We start from the raw sequence: 21,224 nt of genomic DNA, 5'->3' as shown, positions 1-21,224 counted from the left end.
ACAATGTAGATTTTAGGTTCAAATCAATACACAACAAGGTTTTCAAATAGTTATCTGATCTATAAGTGGGATAGCAATTGGCTATGCCCCCCAATACCTCGACCCCCCTAAAAACATGCTTAAGTTACCTTGTGGGTGAATCACAAGACTTCACTCCGCAGGTAAGCGCTATTTTACATCAGGCACCTCGCAAGACGGAAACGGTGTAGGTTAATTCTTTATTTTATTTCAACTGTTGTCGCTGTGTTTTTGCATAAGCATGCTAACCACCGCATTTTTAGAAAACGTACCTATGCGCATGAAGTTGAGCATGTGTATACGAGGTTGCCATGGTTGCATATAAGTATGCCTATCATGTGTGGAACACATTTGCTGACATCATGACTGATCACCGCTGATGGAGTACGGCCACTGTTTCACCACAGTCTAACAGAGGGGTAACGCAGAGACTCTAGGATTCTTTTGAATTGATTTGGTATTGGTATGAGAGGCAGTGATGAACCCACACTGACGTAGAGCGTGGTGCTGATTTTGTTTCACGGTAACGCTGAAGCAAAGCGTGGATTCACATGTTAAGCGGGTTATTTTCAGGAGTTCCCCTCAGTCACGCCGTACCTTTGTTGTGCCTTCCCAAGAATTCCATATAAAAAGATCTTTTTTTGTTTCAGGAGCCCCCTGAAGAATGACCACATGGTCCAAAATGCATTGGAGCAAATAAGGGAGCTTACCGTTTGATTCGAACAGAAATTATTCTTTACAAATGAGCACTGCATGTAGATTTTCAATATGGACGACGTATTCCAGCACTATTATTGGGAGTTGAAACTCTCATCCAGACATGGGACAATTCCGATGGATGAATGCAGGTGTTGAAAAAAGTATTCAATACATTTGTTTTGAGTTTTTCATGAACAGTGTAAGCGTGGTAAAATAACAGCCTATAAGTTGTGCCCCTCGGGACTTCTCCCAGTTTCAGGAGCAGCTATTCAGTGTAATTACCATGTAAGCCAGGAGGCTTGCATAGGACAGCAGATGATTCTCCAGAGCTGGGCCATGTATTAGCAGGTAAAATGCTCAGTCAAATAAAAAATCAAGTGTATGTTTTTAAGATAACAGATCTTTCCACTAAAAGAAATTTAATTTCCTTAGCTTCTCGCATACTAGCGTATCATTTTAAGGTTTACTCTTTGTTTTACAGCGAGTCAATGGAGTGATTTGAGGGCCAGAGTGATGTGGTCATGTTTCATATCAAACAAGTGGGCAAACTGAGTTTTAAGAGAGATACATTAGTAAGTTGTTGGAGTAATCCAAGCATGCAATGACCACAGTGAGGATCAAGAAGATCTTCTGAGAGCAGAGTTGCGAAGGCGGTAGCCCTTTCAGCAGTCGAAGATGATGGAATGCGCTTTTGGAGACTGTATTCAATTGGCGTTTACACAACAGGTCACACTCCAAGTTGCAAATTCTGTCCCCAGGGGTTAGGGGAAGACAATACCTCAGACAACACAAAGGGAAGAAGGAAGGGTTGACAGGGCTAAGAAGCAAGATTTGAGTTTCGACACCACAAAGACCGAATCAATTTTCCTGCATCAAAAGGTGGAGCACTGACTGGGATGGGTCGTGGAGGTTGTCAGGTTCATCGTTGAGCCTGGATGATCATCCGCCCAGATATGCTAGTTGGTCTTGGAGGAATCCAAGATGTCAGCAAGGGCAGCCTGGTGGACAATGAATGGTATTGGTGACAAGGTAGAACCCTGAGAAACACCATAATCAAATTAAACTATTCTAGGGAGAAATCAGCACAATTTGACCCGATGGGAGGGAAGAAGTGAGGCCCAGACCAAGTCCATTCCAATCCTTTGATGTAGGCCAAGGTGGACAACGTTCTCACTGCTGGAGCCGGCGTGGAGCGTATTTATAGCATAACAGAAATAAACGCTGCACTCCAGGAACTCAGTAACTTAAATTTAAAATGCAGATATTCTGACAAAAACCGGCTTGCTATTATATATCGGGGGGGGGGATAGGTTGCTCAGGGTGTGTGTGTGTGTGTGTGTGTGTGTGTGAGCATGATTTGAACATGGGCAGGAACAGATGAGACGACTATGCAGTGAAGGTGCACAAGTAACTTAGCAGTTCGTGTGTTTGAGGATCTATCGGAGAGGCTCCCATGCACCCGCTTATTGCGTCATTTCCTGCTGTAGGAGACACACATGGGTTAGAGAGGCAGTGTGCATTGCAGACAACAGCAAACTTCCTTGTTCAGTTTTCCCGATTCCTGCTTTATGAGCTCAGACAAGTCTCCTTTCATAAACACTTAAAATATATATTTTTTAAACGTTTAGGTTTGTGAGCTACAGTAACATATACAATTGTCTTCTAGGTTTATGCCAAAACCTCCTCAGCAGACTTGTTACGGATGTTCACATGCTGCTGTCACAAGAGCGGTTATGAAGGCCACAGCTACAATTTTCCACCATATAGAACATTTCTCTTCGACAGACAAAGGACAACATCCCGCAGGGAAAATCAACTGCTGGAACATCACCAATGTGGAAATGGGTGGAGAATCAGATGACTTGGACAACCACTTCAGTTCACGCTCTTCACTGAGGACACTTGTTCTCAACATGTGCTGTATAACAGCTTTAAAATCAAATGTGTGAGACACGGTTCTTGACTTTTTTACATAGCATTTCTCTTACACTTTTGCATTTTGAAGAATAAACATTTCGTTTGCCATCGTCACCAATCAGATCAATTGGCGATGTCAAGTCTCCCTTCTGCCATCACTTGAGTCCTTAGAGGCAATGGACATCGCGGATTGGTCAGAACGATGAAAACTACCACACAAGTCTACAGCCAAATATAACCTTGTTCTAAATATGAAAGTATAAGAGAAACAAATAAAAAACAGACTAATTCATCATATAACCACATATGTGTCTTAAATGAAAAATTCAGAAGTACTCTTTTCTTCAAGAACGAACGTGACTCAAATACAGATTAGCAATAGGTAGTTACATCCAGAAGACAGAGAAAACTCACATTTATGAAGCTGACGTTAAGTTCTTTGGCTGTGTAACCCCGCTGCAGGTTCCGCCTGGCGTACACATCATAGTCCCTCACAATCCTCGTGATGATATCAGAAGTCGAGATGCCTTCAGTCCTCTGAGTCGGTGCAAACATGCCTGTGTTCACCAAACGAAGGGGGAGAGAAAGCAGGCATCAGTCTGAGTGATGATGTTTACACAAACTTAAAAACCCTAACCTAGTGGAATTACAGCTCTATATAATCTGCCACCTTGCTTCGCGATGACGGGCAGAACACCATCATCGTCCGTGGTGAGACGGAATTTCAGTTCCCTCGCTGAAGACAACTGGCTTCTTGTCAGTGAACGTAAAGGATTTTGATGGCGATTACAAGCAAGATAAGTCGGTTGCGCCACTCAACTGAGTGGAGTCCCCCGGGCTCCAATGCCCCTCAATTGGGTTTCAATAAAGTAGTCAAAAATTCTACATAGGTTTTTTGTTTACATTATAGAAACGTTTCCCCTGATGAAAGCATGTTATGTTAATGCCGAAATGCATTGGACTCCGCATCGGAATAATGCTAAAAGAAAACTTTAAAGAAACTTGTGTGTGAATAAAACACCATGAAACATCAACCTATGTAGAACTTTTGACTACTTTATTGAAACCCAATTGAGGGGCATTGGAGCCTGGGGGACTCCACTCAGTTGAGTGGCGCAACCGACTTATTGTAACACATTACGCTCTTTGGTCACAGAGCGATTCCCCGAGGACCCGACAACTATACAAACATTTGAACTTTCAAATAGCAGTGCGTCCAGCTAAATACCCCTAAGTGATTACAAGCAAGATGACATTCACCAGGATGCTCCATTGGAAAGAACTCAAGCAGAGGGACACATAGAATGACTCCGGAGGACCATGGGATGCTGCATCCAAGGCCATAAAAGACTAGGCTGGAAAAATGTTTGTAAGAGCTCATTCCGGAGAGCTGATTAGCCGACTGAAGGGGGTAAAGTACCAAAACAAACAGGCATTCAGCGGACTTTGGAGAACATGACCTCAGTTAACCATCTCATTGACTGCTCACCTCCATCCATGTTGAGGAACATGGAACACATTACCAACACACATAGCCTGAGCGGTCTTCAATGAAACCCAGTTCTGAAGCTTGTGGCTCCCAAAACTGTGCTCAGGCGCCTACTGCTGTGGTCTTAAAAGTTTACCTGCTGGGTTTAACAATTACGAGTGGGAATGGTGTACTCACCGAAGCTCCCCCTACATGTATAGTCCCCCCAGCCTTCACTACGTTCAGGTACTGAATGCCTGCTCTTACCAACACCCACCGAGATACAGATGGTTTTCATTTCCCTGGTTTTAGTCTCCTACCTGACTTGACAAACAATAACTGCTGCAGTGCACATCCAGGATGCTGGCTATGCTGTGTGGAGGTGATAATGCTGTTCACTGGGGTAACCCAACTCATACTTGTAAAGGTTCGGATATTAGCTTAGCAAACATTTTTCTCTGCAACAACAAGCAGGAAGGTGGCACACCCCTAAACAGTGGCAAACAAGACACCCTTTTTTAAGTGAAAGGAACCCAGAAACTAAGCGTAAGAATTGTTCAAGGGATAGGATGGGAAATTTTTCAATGTTCCGCTAGGCTGCGCATCTGGCAAGGTGGCATGGACCTTTTTATGATAGCCTTAAAGGTAACATACCAAACCAGAGGCTGCCCTTGTACATTTTATAAAATATGGGGCTTCTGGTTGAATTATGATGGTTTGGATGATTCACCGGGAGGGGGAGGGGATCCGGGTTAGGGTCGAGTTGAAACACCCAAATACAGAGGAGGAATAAGATCTTGTGATCCTCAGAGACTCAACGCCACTGGTTCCAAAGGAAGGATCTAATGTGTACACGCTGTAGTCAGGCCGATACCTGCAAATTTATAACCAATGCGCTACAGTGCTGGGAATTATTGTGACGCTCTCTTTTGTGTTGTAGAAATTGAAAAACAAAGACTTAGAATAAAAAAACTATTTAAATAAAAAATGTTACATTAGCTCTATTTCAGATCGACATGCTTGATCGATGCTGCTCCAGGACGCGGGCCCCCAGGGAAGCGAGGAGCACCAATACACTGCTGGTGCCGGCACAGAGATCTAGATACACGCCCCTCTGCAGCCTCCGATGTCAGTAGTTTTCCGACTGCTGTGATCTTCCACTCTTACATTGCTTCAGGGAAAAGATTACAGAACTAAGCATCTCAAAGTCCAAGAACAGGCGTTTGCGGTCACGCAGCCTCCATGAAAACAAAACTAAGGGTGCCCAGTTTGAGAAAGACGCTCAATCTGCAGTGTTGAAATAGGCAACATCTGGAAACAAACACAAAGGTAAGGTTCCCAAAATTCAAGATACAGCATATACAGAGTTTTAAGTGAGTCCTACTACTAGCAGGGGGGCTGGCGGACCTGTGCCAGTGTTTAGAGGTGCTCTTGGGAAGGGTGCTATCACTTCATTACCATTTCAATGCGTCACAGTCTAGTGATGGTACACGATGGAAGTCGATCTACACTGCTCTGCAGCAAGGGTCTTGGTAGGCCAACTCAAGGAGGTGCATTTTTTTGCTGGACACACTTCTGGATGTTATGGAAGTTATAGAAGCTATAAACTACCTATGACTCATTCCTTCTCATGGTTAGGTCGGAGTCCAGGTACACTGCAAGGATCTTTTTTTTTTTTGCTTTTAACACCTGCTGACTGGCTTGCCCCAAACTGCAGGCCATCCCAAAGCACGTATGCTGGTGCCTCGCCGTTGGACACAACCAGAAATTCGTGTTTCCAAATGAATCTTCCATCAACAAGAAAGACAGACATTAAATGAACACAATCCACAACAGGGACGGTGACAATGCGGAAACTGTGCTGAGGAGGCGGGTTGAGTAGAAAACAGCTCACAATAGGTTAAAAAAAATAAACGCCAACGCTTGCCAGGCTTCATTCCAACACTGCAAGAAGCCTCTTTAGTGGAATGTGTCAAACCAGTTCGGCTGATGTGTCTCAATGGCCCACAGGGTGGGGAGAGCACTGAATGAGGGGGAGAGACAATGTTACACAATAACAGACAAGTAGGCAACAAAAGGGGAACAGAACAGGGAGGAGAGTCTCAATACTGCAAACAGTACAGACTGTAGCTCTGGGTGACCTCAAAGACCTGGTAACTGGGACCTTTAAACACAGGACACGCAGCTGACCATAAATACATAAAGCCCGGTGATGAGCGGCACCCGAGTCAAGTAAACCTTGCTACTTTTCTATATTTTCATTCCAGGGAACAGTCCTAAAGTAATTTATATTGTGCTACACCCATGTAGGTGAAGTGTACCTAAATCATAAAAAGAAACATTTATTACTTCAAGAATTGCAGAACAGTGTAATATGATTTTCTTAGCAGCAGGATAGGTGTAAAGATATCCATGGATCATATAGATTTATTCAAACATACCATAGAGACAACACTTGTCTGCACACCAGGGACCGCAGAATAAATAATTAGCACTTCACAATTTATATTTATTTTAAGTGCACACTTGCACCTCATGATAAGAAACAAAACAGCAAAGGCCAATAAAACACTCCTGAGCCTTTTTGCAATATCAGCTTCATGTAACAAAATAATATCGAATATTAATAATCTTCTGTCCATGTAAATAAATTACATTTACAGAAAATAAACCTAAATGGACCTTGTGGATACCTTAAAAATCTGGATTCAGCCCTGGCAGACCTACAATGGAAACCCTGCCGTAGAGTACAAGAAAACCAAAAACAATCCAGCACATAAGTTCAGTCACATTGTGGTAGACGCGAAAATTCTTGATGACCTACAAATAAAAGTCTTCAAATCAGTTTTTAGGATCCCCAGGTATATAGGACATGCTAATGTCAGATTAGAATTTGGTCTGACAAGGCAATCTCTGGTACGGCAATCTGCCTTTTCAAAAATGCTATATTCGTTATATCGCTCAGAACAAGGTACCCTTGCAAACCAGTGCTGGCAGGAGATAACGAGGTATGTACATGCTAGCAGCTGGTGACCCTTTTTAAGTGAAAGTTTACATAATTTTGAATGCCCAACCTTTGAAGAAGAAGTTAGGAGCAAAGCTGTTTTTAAACAAACAATAAATCGATCAGTCACTCGACTATCAAGTCTTCTAGATAAAGATGAGCTCAGAAAAAAGTATCATTCCTGGCCAGTTACCAACTCATTTATTAAATTAGAACCTCAATCATACTTGATGACCCACTTAAAATCATTCTTAATGAACAAATTTATGTTATTGCGGTTTGGAAGATATCCTAATAAGGACGGAATACCCAAATAGGAAAAAAATGGTCCACTAAAAGTTGTAGGTTATGTGGCTCCAATGATGAAACTTTAATACATATTGTAACTACATGCCCCCAAATGCTAGAAGAGCGGAAGACTCGGTTAAGACCTATTTTTAATGAATTGGGGGTGAGAACATGTCGACATGCCATCATTACCTGTCTCACTGGGACTATGCCCCGCTTGATTTCTCAATTTGTAAAGTTTATTTTTATTGCCGAAAAAAAAAACTATTAACCAAAACTGATACGGATTGTTAATACAGTAACATGTCATTAATGACTTTAATGCAAACATGAAATGGAAATGAAAAATCTGCTTTTAAAATCTGCTCCTAAAAGTTCAGCATATAAATTTACATCATAGTTACTAAAAGTTTCAAACCGTTACAGGATTTGTTAATCAAATTTAAGACTAAAAACAAATCGTTTTAAAATTTTAATTATAGTGTTTGGATATTGTCCTCTAGCCATTAGCACAAACACACTTTATTTATTGCTGCTCTTTATTATTGTTGCTAAAGTTTTCAGTGTAAAGCTGTATACATATTTTATGGGCAAAAATAATGTTTCTATCCTATTGTGAATTATTTCTGATTGTAACGATTTTTATTAATCAACAAATAAAGTAATTACTACTACTACAGTCACATTATTCAGAGTACGTGTTTGCTCAACACCTGCACACTTGGCACTGCCTAAAGCAGTGTTTTCTGGATCTCAGAAGAACAAGTTACTTACCTTGGATAATGCATGATCTGGTAGACACTCGATCTAGCTGCAGATTCCTTACCTTTGAATTCTGAATCCAGTCTGACACCTGGGGAAGTCAAAGGTAAGGAATCTGCAGCTAGAAGTCTCGATCAGATTCCATGGCAAGAGCGTACATACAAAAACCCTTCTTAGAGGACATACATAGTTCGGCAATGGTAGCCTGAAACACCCTTCTTAGAAGTTATACAGAGGTCAGCGTTGGTACCCATACATTCCTGCTTAGAGTTTATACAGAGGTCAGGATCATCACCTAAAAATCATGCTTCTTAGAGGTTTTACAGAGGTCAGCAACAGCACCTAGAAACACCCTTCTTAGGGGTTATACCAAGGTCAGCAACATCACCAAAAAAGCACCCTTCTTAGAGGTTTTACAGAGTTCAGCAACTTCACCTAAAACACCCCTTACAGAGGTCAGCAATATCACCTAAAAAGCAGCCTTCATGGAGTTTATACAGAGGTCAGCGAAGGAGGTGCAAACACCCTACTTAGAGGTCTTATAGAAGTCAGCAAATTGACCTAATCATACCCTACCTGGAGGTCATACAGAGGTCAGCAACAACATCTAAAACAACACCCTTCTTAGAAGTTATACAGAGCTCCGCAATGGCACCTAAAAAACACCCTTTTTAGAAGTTGTACAGAGCGTAGCAAAGGTACCTACAAACATCGTTCTAAGAGTTTATACAGAGGTCAGCGTTGGTACCTATACATTCCCTTCTCAGAGGTTATACAGAGGTCAGCAACAGCACCTAAAAACACCCTTCTCAGAGGTTATACAGAGGTCAGCAACAGCACCCAAAAACACCCTTCTTAGAGGTTATATAGAGGTTAGCAACAGCACCCAAAAACACCCTTCTCAGAGGTTTTACAGAGGTTAGCAACAGCACCCCAAAACACCCTTCTCAGAGGTTATACAGAGGTCAGCAACAGCACCCAAAAACACCCTTGTCAGAGGTTATCCAGAGGTCAGCAAAAGCACCCAAAAACACCCTTCTCAGAGGTTATATAGAGGTCAGCAACAGCACCTAAAAACACCCTTCTCAGCGGTTTTACAGAGGTCAGCAACAGCACCTAAAAACACCCTTCTCAGAGGTTATAGAGGTCAGCAACAGCACCCCAAAACACCATTCTCAGAGGTTATACAGAGGTCAGCAACAGCACCTACAAACACCCTTCTCAGAGGTTATATAGAGGTCAGCAACATCACCTAAAAACACCCTTCTCAGAGGTTATATAGATGTTAGCGAGAGTACCTTCAATCATCGTTTTTAGAGGTTATACAGAGGTCAGCGAAGGATGTGAAAATACCCTTCTCAGAGGTTATACAGAGGTCAGCAACAGCACCTACAGAGGTCAGCGATGGTAGCTACAAACACCCTTCTTAGAGGTTATATAGAGGTTAGCAACGGTACCTTCAAACATCGTTCTTAGAGGTTATACAGAGGTCAGCGAAGGGGGTGCAAACACCCTTCTCAGAGGTTATAGAGAGGTTAGCGACGGTACCTTCAAACATCGTTCTTAGAGGTTATACAGAGGTCAGCGAAGGAGGTGCAAACACCCTTCTCAGGTTATATAGAGGTTAGCGACGGTACCTTCAATCATCGTTCTAAGAGGTTATACAGAGGTCAGCGAAGGAGGTGCAAACACCCTTCTCAGAGGTTATATAGAGGTCAGCAACAGCACCTACAGAGGTCAGCGATGGTAGCTACAAACACCCTTCTTAGAGGTTATATAGAGGTTAGCGACGGTACCTTCAAACATCGTTCTTAGAGGTTATACAGAGGTCAGTGAAGGGGGTGCAAACACCCTTCTCAGAGGTTATAGAGAGGTTAGCGACGGTACCTTCAAACATCGTTCTTAGAGGTTATACAGAGGTCAGCGAAGGAGGTGCAAACACCCTTCTCAGAGGTTATATAGAGGTTAGCGACAGTACCTTCAAACATCGTTCTTAGAGGTTATACTGAGGTCAGCGAAGGAGGTGCAAACACCCTTCTCAGAGGTTATATAGAGGTTAGCGACGGTACCTTCAAACATCGTTCTTAGAGGTTATACAGAGAGGTGCAAACACCCTTCTTAGAGGTTATATAGAGGTTAGCGACGGTACCTTCAATCATCGTTCTTAGAGGTTATACAGAGGTCAGTGAAGGAGGTGCAAATACCCTTCTCAGAGGTTATATAGAGGTTAGCGACGGTACCTTCAAACATCGTTCTTAGAGGTTATACAGAGGTCAGCGAAGGAGGTGCAAACACCCTTCTCAGAGGTTATACAGAGGTCAGCGAAGGTAGCTACAAACACCCTTTTTATTGGTTATACAGGGGTCAGTGACGGCAGGGGCATCTCCTCCACGTGGGCGTCGGAGCGTCGTACCACTGCTTTCTCGCACTGCAAGATGCACGTTTATGCTTCTCGCACTGCGAGAAAGCAGAAGAAGAGTATGCCTTGTTGGGCGTGGGTGAGTCGGGGAAGTGACTAGCCCAATGTTATGGGTGTTGACTATTTGTTCGACCCCAGGGTCGACCAAACCAGTCATAGCACTTTTCTCCATGCAGGCTACTGCTCAGCCTGCATGGAGAAAACGGCTTCCCCATAGACACCTGTTAGGACGGCGTCCTAGCTAATCATAACGCTGCCATTGCAGTGTTGGGATTGGCTTAGGGGAGGAGGGAGGCTGCCTGCTTCTGCTGCTTCCTGTGTGCAGAGAGAGCAGGAGACGCAACGCGGGAGTCCGTGACCGGAGGCGAAGGTAAGTTTGTTTTTCTTTATTTAAATTTTATTAAATTAACCCTCCCCGCACGACCCCCCGACCCCTACCCGCGAGTCATGAAGCTGCGACTGTGACGGTACCTACAACAACCCTTCTTACAGGTTTTACAGAGGTCAGCGATATGAACCACCATCCCTTGAGCAACTTCATTCTAACGGTACTATGCAACAGGTCTGTAATTAGGGTTGTCACCTTTCGCAGAGAAAAATACCAGCCATCTGTTCACGTTTTAATATTTCGTAAAAAACCCGGACAGGATTCTTAGGTAGAACTTTGAAGTTGTCTTTATTCATTTTTAAAATGGCTTTTCTGTGTGTGCTTGGTAACTCCTTCTATGCAGTATCAGGTTTCCGTTGCCCATACAATTACCTTTAGAATACTGAAATAGCCACGACATAGTTCCAGACAGGACTGCAGGGTGTAACTTAGGGACATGTGTTACACCCTATTGTTCCTTGGGTTTTGATAAATGTCAAGGTGAATGATGACATGAACAAACTCCAATTCGCAGGCTTATGACCACTGCAGGACCGTCTGCAGTAACTTACGCCATCAGAGAAACAGCAAGAACCCCGCCGGTACAGTCGAGAGACACCCACCTGCTTCCTTTATGTGCTTGTAAACGTCGTCACTGCCTGCAGAAGAGTACGGGATGTCGTCATGCGCAACAAAGTCAATCTGCAAACGTGAGAGAATGTTGATCAGGAGGGTTATTAGCCGGAACATGCACTGCTACAATTGGCTAGTCTTAGTTATACTCGTCACTCTTTAAAAACATCCAAATACACCAGTGATACAAAGAAAGTCAAATTACAACTCAACACCAGGCAAGGCAGCAACAAACATTGGGCAGCAACAAACAAGGGGCAGCAACAAACCTGAAGAAAGCACCAATCAATGGCAGAACGGATATCTCCCAAGAAGCTCTCAGAGTATCCTGCAGGAAGATCACAGTCTGCAGGGCCAGCATGTAAGGGGGAACTCACGAGGATGCTAGAGCGGAGCATGCAAGGGGGAACTCACGAGTATGCTAGAGCGGAGCATGGGAACTCACGAGTATGCTAGAGCAGAGCATGTAAGGGGGAACTCACGAGTATGCTAGAGCCGAGGTAACGGACGCAGATTGACCTCAGAGCTCTGCTTTTTCAATAGACTGGCTGAGCACCTCGGTAGTTTTACACTTCACAAGAGAGATGACAACACTGTATAGATCATCATCTAAGAGCGTTTTATCAGGGTGGGGGTCATCCCTTGTGAATATGCTGGTAAATGCATACTATGGAATGCAGAGATTAGCAAGTATATTTCACACTGATAGGTAGAGATGATTCGAGGTCCTGAATTTAATTTTTTTTAATCCTTTTTCCAAGGTTTCTTGCTGTGCTAATGTATATTTTATCCTGTTCTACCATACTCTTCTGCACCCGTCACCTCCATTCTACATCCTTTACCACAAATTTAAATCGAAACATTCCTTCGGGATAACATATTATGAAATGTATTGTGATTAACAACACTTGGGCAATATTGATGAACTCATTTTAGCTGGCAACTATTACATATTGTTTAAAACTGGTTGTAAGTACAAGCAGTCTTACATAAGTTTATATTTTCTAAGAAGATTAAACAGTCGAACCACTTACCCAAGACATCAGACCCTCACCATCACTCCTAACCTTTCTACAACATGCTGACATCATGCCTGTAGTACATGGTGCTGACTGCAAGCCACCATGAGCAATGCATACTACAATACGTCTGTAGCCGCTGTAAACGGATGTGAGCTATTCTCCACCAGAGCATATCCCATAATGCAGGCGTGGGGTCCACAGCTAGAATCACTGACTTTAGCCTCTGTCAACCATCTAAGTTTAATTACAATGGCCATTCTGTCTAGCATAAAGATGGTTCCCAGACACAGGAGGCACACAAGTGGAAAGCGGGGAGTACAGTGAAAGATTAAATGCTTTGAATACAGAATTTTAACAGTTTAAATAAAAGGATAGGTAATAAACTACTTTTGCAACCCCAGCCGACATCTTGGTTAGTATTGTATACTTTGGTTTTTATATGCATTTGTTTTGCTGGCTCTTTGTGATATAGGATTGGACGAGGTAATGCTGGGTTGATTACCGCTAAACATGCACTTGATTTATTTCAGCAGGCCTCTATGGAGAGATGAAATTTGGGGATCTAAACAACATACAAGGTAACTTGATGTAAAAGCTGGATCGCAAAGAGGAGCATAGAGACTGAGCAGAGGTCGGATACTGGCCCCGCAGCGGATTAAACCAGCTCAACGTGGTTAGTGAAATTTATAACCCAAGTCTTATCAGTTTAAACCCTTATAGATTTCATCATGTTATCAGGGCATTGACTACACCAAAAGGCCACATGTCCCTCCCCAAGCATCCATGCCCCCTAGAATGAATTTAGGAAGCCATTCAGAAGAGGTCCAACAATATGGAGGCACACATACATAAAGTGGATGGGTCACAAAACACAATTATTTCAGACTTTTTTTTTTTTTTTTTTAAATCTCATGAAAAGTCTGGAATTAGTCAAACAAGTTTTCATTTAGCTTCTGTGCTAAAAAGCAAGAAGCAACTACAATGAAATGTAGTACCAGCCACAACATTGGCCTCTTATTCAAAGAACTACCATTGAGACTAGGAGTAGGTTCCTCCCACCAGTGGAACTAGAGGAAGAACCAGGGACCTTCAACTCCCCTTGGGAACTAATACCTTGAAGTGAGTTGTGTTTTTCTGTGCCACTTAAAAACACAGATCTATTGACACACACACACACAAGCGATTAAAATATCACCACAAACCTTACCCGATGCTCCGCTAGGAACTCCGGCGTTAGCGTCCATGGCGCGTTTCTCACCACTTCATCCACGTAGCGACAATGCTGCACGGCATCATAGCGCTCCGCCTCATTCATCACCGTGAAGCCCTTCAAGGTGTGCGTCAGCTCGTCACTGCATACTTAACACAAATTAGTGTTGTCAGGTAACAAGCAGAATGCCCCATAGCATAAAAACATATTTCTTTTAAAAGCTCCGACACTGCTGAGGCAAAGACAACTTGGCAGTTGGGGATGTAGGCAAATCCATTAGTAGACGATTAAACACTGGGCTTTTCTGACCCAACTTCCAGTGCTCGCTCTAGGTAGTCGACAGGTTGCTCTTCCTGAGTGACATATGTATTCTTTCATCAGGCGGGTACTGCATGCGCTGCAGATTGTGGATCTTTGATGGGGACCCAGTATGGAGAACACTCATACAGAGGGGCCACAGATCAGCAAAAACAAGCAACATGAAATGTGCTGGCCACGGATCTTCCAACCAGGGCTATAGCTCTGGCATCTGCATCATTGCGTCAAGGTCGAACAAGAAGACCAAGTTGTGCCTTGCATCCCCCCCCCACACCCCCACAAAACTCCTCCCCAACAAATGCAGCAGTGGCGTCACTGCCCCAGGTAAGGGAAGAAACTATTTCCATCAGGCAGACTGCTGCGGCTATCTCCTAGCATTAGCCACCTTGTAACTGTCCGCTCTGTGAAAGCCACACCATTGGGAGCACTGCCAGGGGCAAACAAACTGTGCATCCACCCACACTGGTCAACCTGGAAATAAAATACCTGCGCGCCCACTCGGATTCTGGCTGTGTTCATTCTCCTCACCCTTAATGGGTGCAGTGGTGGCAAGAAGGCGACACCTGAATAGATGTGCGTCAATAAACAATGGAGTTCGACACCGGTGTGGGGTTGCTAGTTTTCCCATCTTGAGTGGACATGGCCTTGCAGATGGCTCTGGACTGTTCCTATAACAGGGCCAAGAATGCTTTTTATATAGCTAGTCACTAGCCACAGTGGTAGGAAGATGAAAAACAATGGACTGGAAAGCGGCCGTGTGATCACCAGAGGCTGCAATAAAGTCAAGCATTCCTTCCATCACTTTGTTGTTTGTGCCTGACTTGACTTCAGCTGTTTCCCACCAAGACAAACATACGTGTGTTTTCAGCAAAGCCATTAACATGCATCCACTGCTCCAGTCTTTCTACTTCAAACACTTGTGACTTTGACTTTTGGTCCAACTGGTAGCGCATGCGCCCCTCGTCAGGGCTCTGTTGCCCTGTGAGTGGTCACCCAGTCATTTCCACTGAAGTATCTTTGTTATGAGAACACAATGAGCCTTCTTAAGTTTGAGCCGCTCTAGCGTAAGCTCCCACTGGGCTCCTGCCGGAGTCTGCAAGCTCTGTACGAGGCGCCTCTGGGGGACATGCTTTACCGTGCTCCCTGGGTCTTGGCACAGCACAACAGATCCACTTTACACCACAGGCAAGATTAGTTCACGGTCACCACTGCATGTCATCAGCCTGCACACGAGCACGGCACAGGCAGAAGTGCCCATGCACTGCGGATGCCCGCTGCACCACAAGGGCAAAGCTGCTGCCTGGGGTCACAGTGCACAACATGATGCTGTCTCCCTGGACAGGCCAGATGAACAATGCAGAAGAGGTAACCCCACCAACAAGGTGAAACAGAAGTCAGGAGATTTGAGTCATTGGCTCTCCAACTGTGACTCGCCTGGCACAAATCTGGTTTCCTCGCCTCACACAAGTGTCCATTTCATTACCCCCTCCCACCTCCGCCCCCCTAGGTTTGGTAAAAGGGAGAAGAGAAACCAGACCATGGGAAAAGGAAGAGAGGGTGCGAGTGAGAGAGTGAACACCACACCATAACCTGCCTATGCTGCACACTGACCCTCACTTACGGTCACAGGAAATTAGCAGTCAAATGACAAGCCTGTGTCAGACTACTGTATGTAGGCCCCAACTCCATCTTCAATAATGGAATTTGCAATCTTTCCTGACTTTTGCAGAATCATTGTCATGTCTGCCCTTTGACGCAGATGTCATCTGATCTTATCTTTTTAAGAACTATGAGAGTGTCAAGTCATTCAACGAATGGCATAGAAGTAACACCTGACTCGACACCTGTCTGGGTCAAATGGGTACTTTTCACCAGGTCATGGTTAAATAAGAACACATACAGACATATAAACACAATAATATAGTCTACATCAACTCCCTTTTACCTTATATGTTAATAAGAAAACATCAGGAATGCACACGTTGATGCACAAAATCTTTGTCAGACGTTTCTATCTTATGTAAGGAATTCCAATTCCTGATAAGATTTAATGTACAAGGTCTGCTACTTGAACACATGTCAGGAGAGGTCTATCACCCAGATTATCGCCCGAAATTCTGCAAGAGACGGTCTCACCTACTGACAGCACACTTTGCAGATGCTATATCTTGCCTGAAGCCGATAAAGCAGAGTCCCGGAGGAAGAGCGCAGTGTGTGCTTGCCCTTCGCAGAGAACACATCTTCACGCCTCTGCTGATAAAGACGGTCTTTGCTGTCAACAAGGTAAGCAGCAAGTCTCTTCTCCCCATGACGCTCTAGACTGCAAGTTTATCTGCCTTCCATGCTCTTAGTGTAGTGCAGTGCGTAGAAATAGGCATTAGGGTGTTAGGTTTTGTTTTAGATGACATTTTAAAACATGCTAGAAATGTTTATTTTATTCCTGTTATTTATAACGTGCCTTCTTGTTGTGCTTATAATATTCTGTATAGCTGTTTTACATGTCCTGAGAAACAGATTGCTCCTGTAGTAATAAATACTTGTTCTTTAAAGTGTTCATTCTTCTTAATACAGCGTGTGTGTGTGTGAGTGAGTGAGTGAGAGAGAGAGACATAGAATAGGTTTGTTACTGTTATCATGGTGCCCCTGATCCCTTCCTTAGGGATTGTTAATAACCCAAAAAGCAACATCTCTGCTTCAATTACACATTACATAGTGTTTTGCGGGACTACAATAACCTTTCTTTCCATGCTTCCTTGGAGCATTGAACCCAGTTCACCAGTGCCACCTGTGTGTGGGAAAGCACACCTTGTAGACCTACACCATAGTTACAGCTTAAGCATCACTCAGGGCCCGAAGACAAGCTGCTATTCATCAGCGGGGGCCTCAACCTTTTCCATGCCTCTTCCAGCAGTAGGGAGGCCATTTCATGCCAGTCCCCGCTAGAAGCAGGAGGTTCCCCAGCCTCGGGAACCAGAGGGAAGAGCAAGGATTGCTCTCAGCAGGAGGACATACCGGTACGTGCAGAGACAAGAAGGAGTATTAGATGCAGGAAGGTTCTCTCGCAGTTACTCCTTCCTGTGTCTGCAAGGAAGAAACATGGAGGCACCTTCCTCATGCACTTCTTGGAGGTCAATATCTGATCAGCAGCCCATCGCAGTGTAAAATTCACTTCAGTTTCTTTGAACACTTAACGCAAGCCATTTAAACACCGGAAAGACAAGGGATAAAGTGAGTACAAGAGTTCTTCCTACCTCCTACGATGAGGTAAGTATTCGGGAAGAGACATTTTGCCTGCATCAAGGCCCGAGCATGTCCAGAGTGGAACAGATCGAAGATTCCATCGGCGTACACTCTCACCGGCCGGTCCACTAGGACAAAGAGGGGCAAAGGCATCAGTGGTGGGCAGTCTTACACAGCCAATCCAAACGCAGCCTCTAGTAGGGCGCGCCAACACAAAAAATATGTATGACCCAGATACAAAATGTGATTCAACCACTCACAGACAATTGTATATGATTTGCTGCATCTCACAGAAGGTATCAACTATTAACTGGCCCTTCGCTCTTTCCCAACTACCAGCCCCCACTGTGCTATCTGCCACAAGCTCATACAATTTGCAACAGTTGCCGTGTGGCTGAACACGGTCAGTTCCATTTTTCATAACTGTGCTGCAAGCATGGGAGACCAGTCCAGGCCAGGACAGAGGATCTCCTGCACTTAAAATAAACACCTAGGGAGAGACACAAGGCTTCTGGTAGAATCGTTGATTACCTGGGGTGCCCATCTTCGCCTCCTCTAGCGTCAACCTTTTGTAGGGCCGGCTGTAGTCCATCTCAAGCTCGTCCGAGAAGGGTGCCGGCTGACTCAGGCCCTGGGCAGAAAAGAACAAAAAGGCGTGAATGGAAAGAACAAAAACTGAAAAACCCATGAGTGACTGGGCAGGAGCATCCAGGGGGCTATCAAACTCATCCCACCCTGCCATGTCATGATTATTAAGAGTTCTTTCACTCCAACGGGGGACAGCGGTGGGGGCCCACAGGAACAACTGGTTGTATCCACGGCTCTTTAGTACAACTCTAGAGCACTCATCCCATGGAATCCCTGTCTAGGTCAGGCCAAGACTTCAGGTTTGCGACAGTAAACGTGTGATGGTGGCACGGGCGTGCCATGGTGTCAACCCTGATATCCCTGCACTTAGGAGAATGAAATGCCAGACTGGGCACGGTTAGGGGTGATGGAAATCCACCACTATTTAACCAAAACCTATGGGCAATGTTTAACGATGTTTACAAGCCTCTTGCCGGCTGTTAGTGTTTCAATACACTCTCTCTACGTTGGTATCCAACACTTGTGATAATATACGGTGTAAGGTACCCCAAATTGTGCGTCATCAGGGTACTGCGAATCATTGACATCTATGGGATGTGCACGGACAAGACCACAGTGAGAGAGAGTATGTATAAAGTAATGGAACTGCGAGGAGGCCTTCAGTAAGCTCACTGTTAATTTGGGGGGGATTTTATCTCTTATAATGCACGAGTCTTCAATGATTTGTATAGCTAAAAAGAAACATCATCACACGTACAATATCCCATACCTTAAACATGCACACATTTTAGAACGAGTATGATTCCCTCTTATGAGCATTTCAAATATCAAAACCAGGCATTTTCAAAGAAAACGTTACAGGAAACTTGCTGTGAATATGAACATAAGGAGAAGTGGCAATGTGGTGAAAGTGCTTATTAGTATGGTGATACGGAGGACTCACCTGGGTAGAGGAATGCTAAAATGACTGTGCAGCACTTCACAGAGGAGTATAGCAGCAGTGCCCTGAGCAGAAACCATACAGAGCCTGCCAGAAAAATCACGATTCAGGAGGTGCGCCACCAGGCGCGCACTAGAAGGGGGGAGGGACTTTAATACGCGTCAAGTTAGCCTACCGGGCAGGATGTGGAATTTCGTGCTAAAGATCTTGCGTGGAACAGAGATTAACATAGCTTTTAAAAGGATCTATAATAACTCCGGCTCAGCCAAGATGGTGGCCAGGGTTGCAGTTTAAGGACTTTTCTATAATTCTCTTCTGCGCCTACCACTTTTACAGGTGCACGATCCCTTTACATTGCAGACAGCACACCAGTAGATGAGACACCCTGCTGTCCTGGGAGGGGGCCTGGTGTACAGGTTCTATTTAGCACAGTAAATCTCTGCACTCCCTGGTACTACATGGTAATACTCCATCTTGGGTCTCATCAAATATTCTTGATTCTGCTGCGATCAGGCACTCCGAAAGTGTGAACTCCAAGAAGGGAGACAAGCGAGGGCCTGAGGAGGCACCCACGCGGGGGCCTGAGGAGGCAGCCACGCGGGGGCCTGAGGAGGCAGCCACGCGGGGGCCTGAGGAGGCAGCCACGCGGGGGCCTGAGGAGGCAGACACGCGGGGGCCTGAGGAGGCAGACACGCGGGGGCCTGAGGAGGCGCCCACGCGGGGGCCTGAGGAGGCGCCCACGCGGGGGCCTGAGGAGGCGCCCACGCGGGGGCCTGAGGAGGCGCCCACGCGGGGGCCTGAGGAGGCGCCCACGCGGGGGCCTGAGGAGGCGCCCACGCGGGGGCCTGAGGTGGCGCCCACGCGGGGGCCTGAGGTGGCGCCCACGCGGGGGCCTGAGGTGGCGCCCACGCGGGGGCCTGAGGTGGCGCCCACGCGGGGGCCTGAGGTGGCGCCCACGCGGGGGCCTGAGGTGGCGCCCACGCGGGGGCCTGAGGTGGCGCCCACGCGGGGGCCTGAGGTGGCAGACACGCGGGGGCCTGAGGTGGCAGACACGCGGGGGCCTGAGGAGGCAGACACGCGGGGGCCTGAGGAGGCAGACACGCGGGGGCCTGAGGAGGCAGACACGCGGGGGCCTGAGGAGGCAGACACGCGGGGGCCTGAGGAGGCAGACACGCGGGGGCCTGAGGAGGCAGACACGCGGGGGCCTGAGGAGGCAGACACGCGGGGGCCTGAGGAGGCAGACACGCGGGGGCCTGAGGAGGCAGACACGTGGGGGCCTGAGGAGGCAGACACGCGAGGGGCCCGAGGAGGCAGACACGCGAGGGTCTACTTTGTTGCATCAAGCGGGCGGAGTGGGGACAAAATAGGCCCAGCAATTCAAATTCCAACCTGATCAGAGATGGAGGACCATCTCTTCTCATACTGAGCAGCTGCTCTTGGACAGCTAATACCTGCACTTAGTATCTTCCATTCCAACACTGCTCTCCTGCTAATGTTACCTTCTTCCTCTACTAATCTCAAACCACTATCAAATCTCGGATTACTCCATCCAATGATCTATGTCCTTCCAGAAGCCCAGCTCCCCCTCCCTCCCTATAATTTGAAAGTGTAAGTCATAGGGAGAGGACAAGGTGTGGTCTCACTGTTGACACTGAAGTAGGTGAACAGCCACCTGGAGTTTGTAAGCTCCCTTTTTCTTCCCTACTATCTCTGCGATCATAATCCCGCTCACTGTTAACCCACATATCATTCCCTCTCCTGTTCGCCATTAGTACTACTTTTCCTTCCCTCCCTACCAGTTGGTCAGACACTCTGGTCTGGCTACCCATGTTTCTCCCTCCTCTCCATTCTCAAGACTTCTTTCTCTTTTGTTCTATTGTGTCTCCTCCCTTCCTTCCTTCTGGTCAGTGCTTAATTTGTTCGAAAATAAGCGCCAGGGCTCTCTTCAGGAGGCCACTGCTGCTTGCACCACACATTGCCCCGGCCAGTGCTGTCGAGGATATTTACATCACAACTTCTCACCATCTCACTCCTACAAGATTGACAGTTCGGGCTATTTCAGGCCTCCAAAGCTATAAAGATGGCTTGGGTGGCAGGTAACAGTCATTTTTATATATATTGTATTTATAATTCGCTGTTGTTGCGGTTATCTCTAAATTAGCCAGACAGCACCACCTCGTGGCAGATTGTCACAAGCGCCGGTGTTGACAATTAAGTGCTGGTGCCGAGCACCGGAAACCACCGACTCAAATTAAGCACTGCTTCTGGTCGATCATTTCTATTTCTCCTGCCCTTTTCCACGGCTCTCACTGCTTTGAAGTGACCTTACAT

General features: G+C 45.6%; 1 protein-coding gene across 5 annotated transcripts in view; it reads right to left on the bottom strand.

Annotated features, from left to right (window-relative positions):
* The window catches only part of PCYT1A (phosphate cytidylyltransferase 1A, choline), a 185,770-nt gene that overhangs the window by 23,912 nt on the left and 140,634 nt on the right, over nucleotides 1-21,224 (bottom strand). For all 5 annotated transcript variants that reach the window (XM_085635974.1, XM_085635976.1, XM_085635975.1 and 2 more), the window contains 5 exons: nucleotides 17,897-17,996; nucleotides 17,377-17,493; nucleotides 13,805-13,956; nucleotides 11,566-11,644; nucleotides 3,049-3,191 (listed from right to left, as the gene is read on the bottom strand). In XM_085635974.1, coding sequence (XP_085492100.1) covers nucleotides 3,049-3,191; nucleotides 11,566-11,644; nucleotides 13,805-13,956; nucleotides 17,377-17,493; nucleotides 17,897-17,996 — 591 coding nt within the window. The remainder of the gene's footprint in view (nucleotides 1-3,048; nucleotides 3,192-11,565; nucleotides 11,645-13,804; nucleotides 13,957-17,376; nucleotides 17,494-17,896; nucleotides 17,997-21,224) is intronic.

The sequence above is a fragment of the Triturus cristatus genome, chromosome 11, assembly GCF_964204655.1.
Source record: "Triturus cristatus chromosome 11, aTriCri1.1, whole genome shotgun sequence".
Lineage (NCBI taxonomy): Eukaryota > Metazoa > Chordata > Amphibia > Caudata > Salamandridae > Triturus > Triturus cristatus.
Note: the sequence above shows the minus strand (reverse complement) of the source record. Positions and strands in the feature narration are given on the sequence as shown.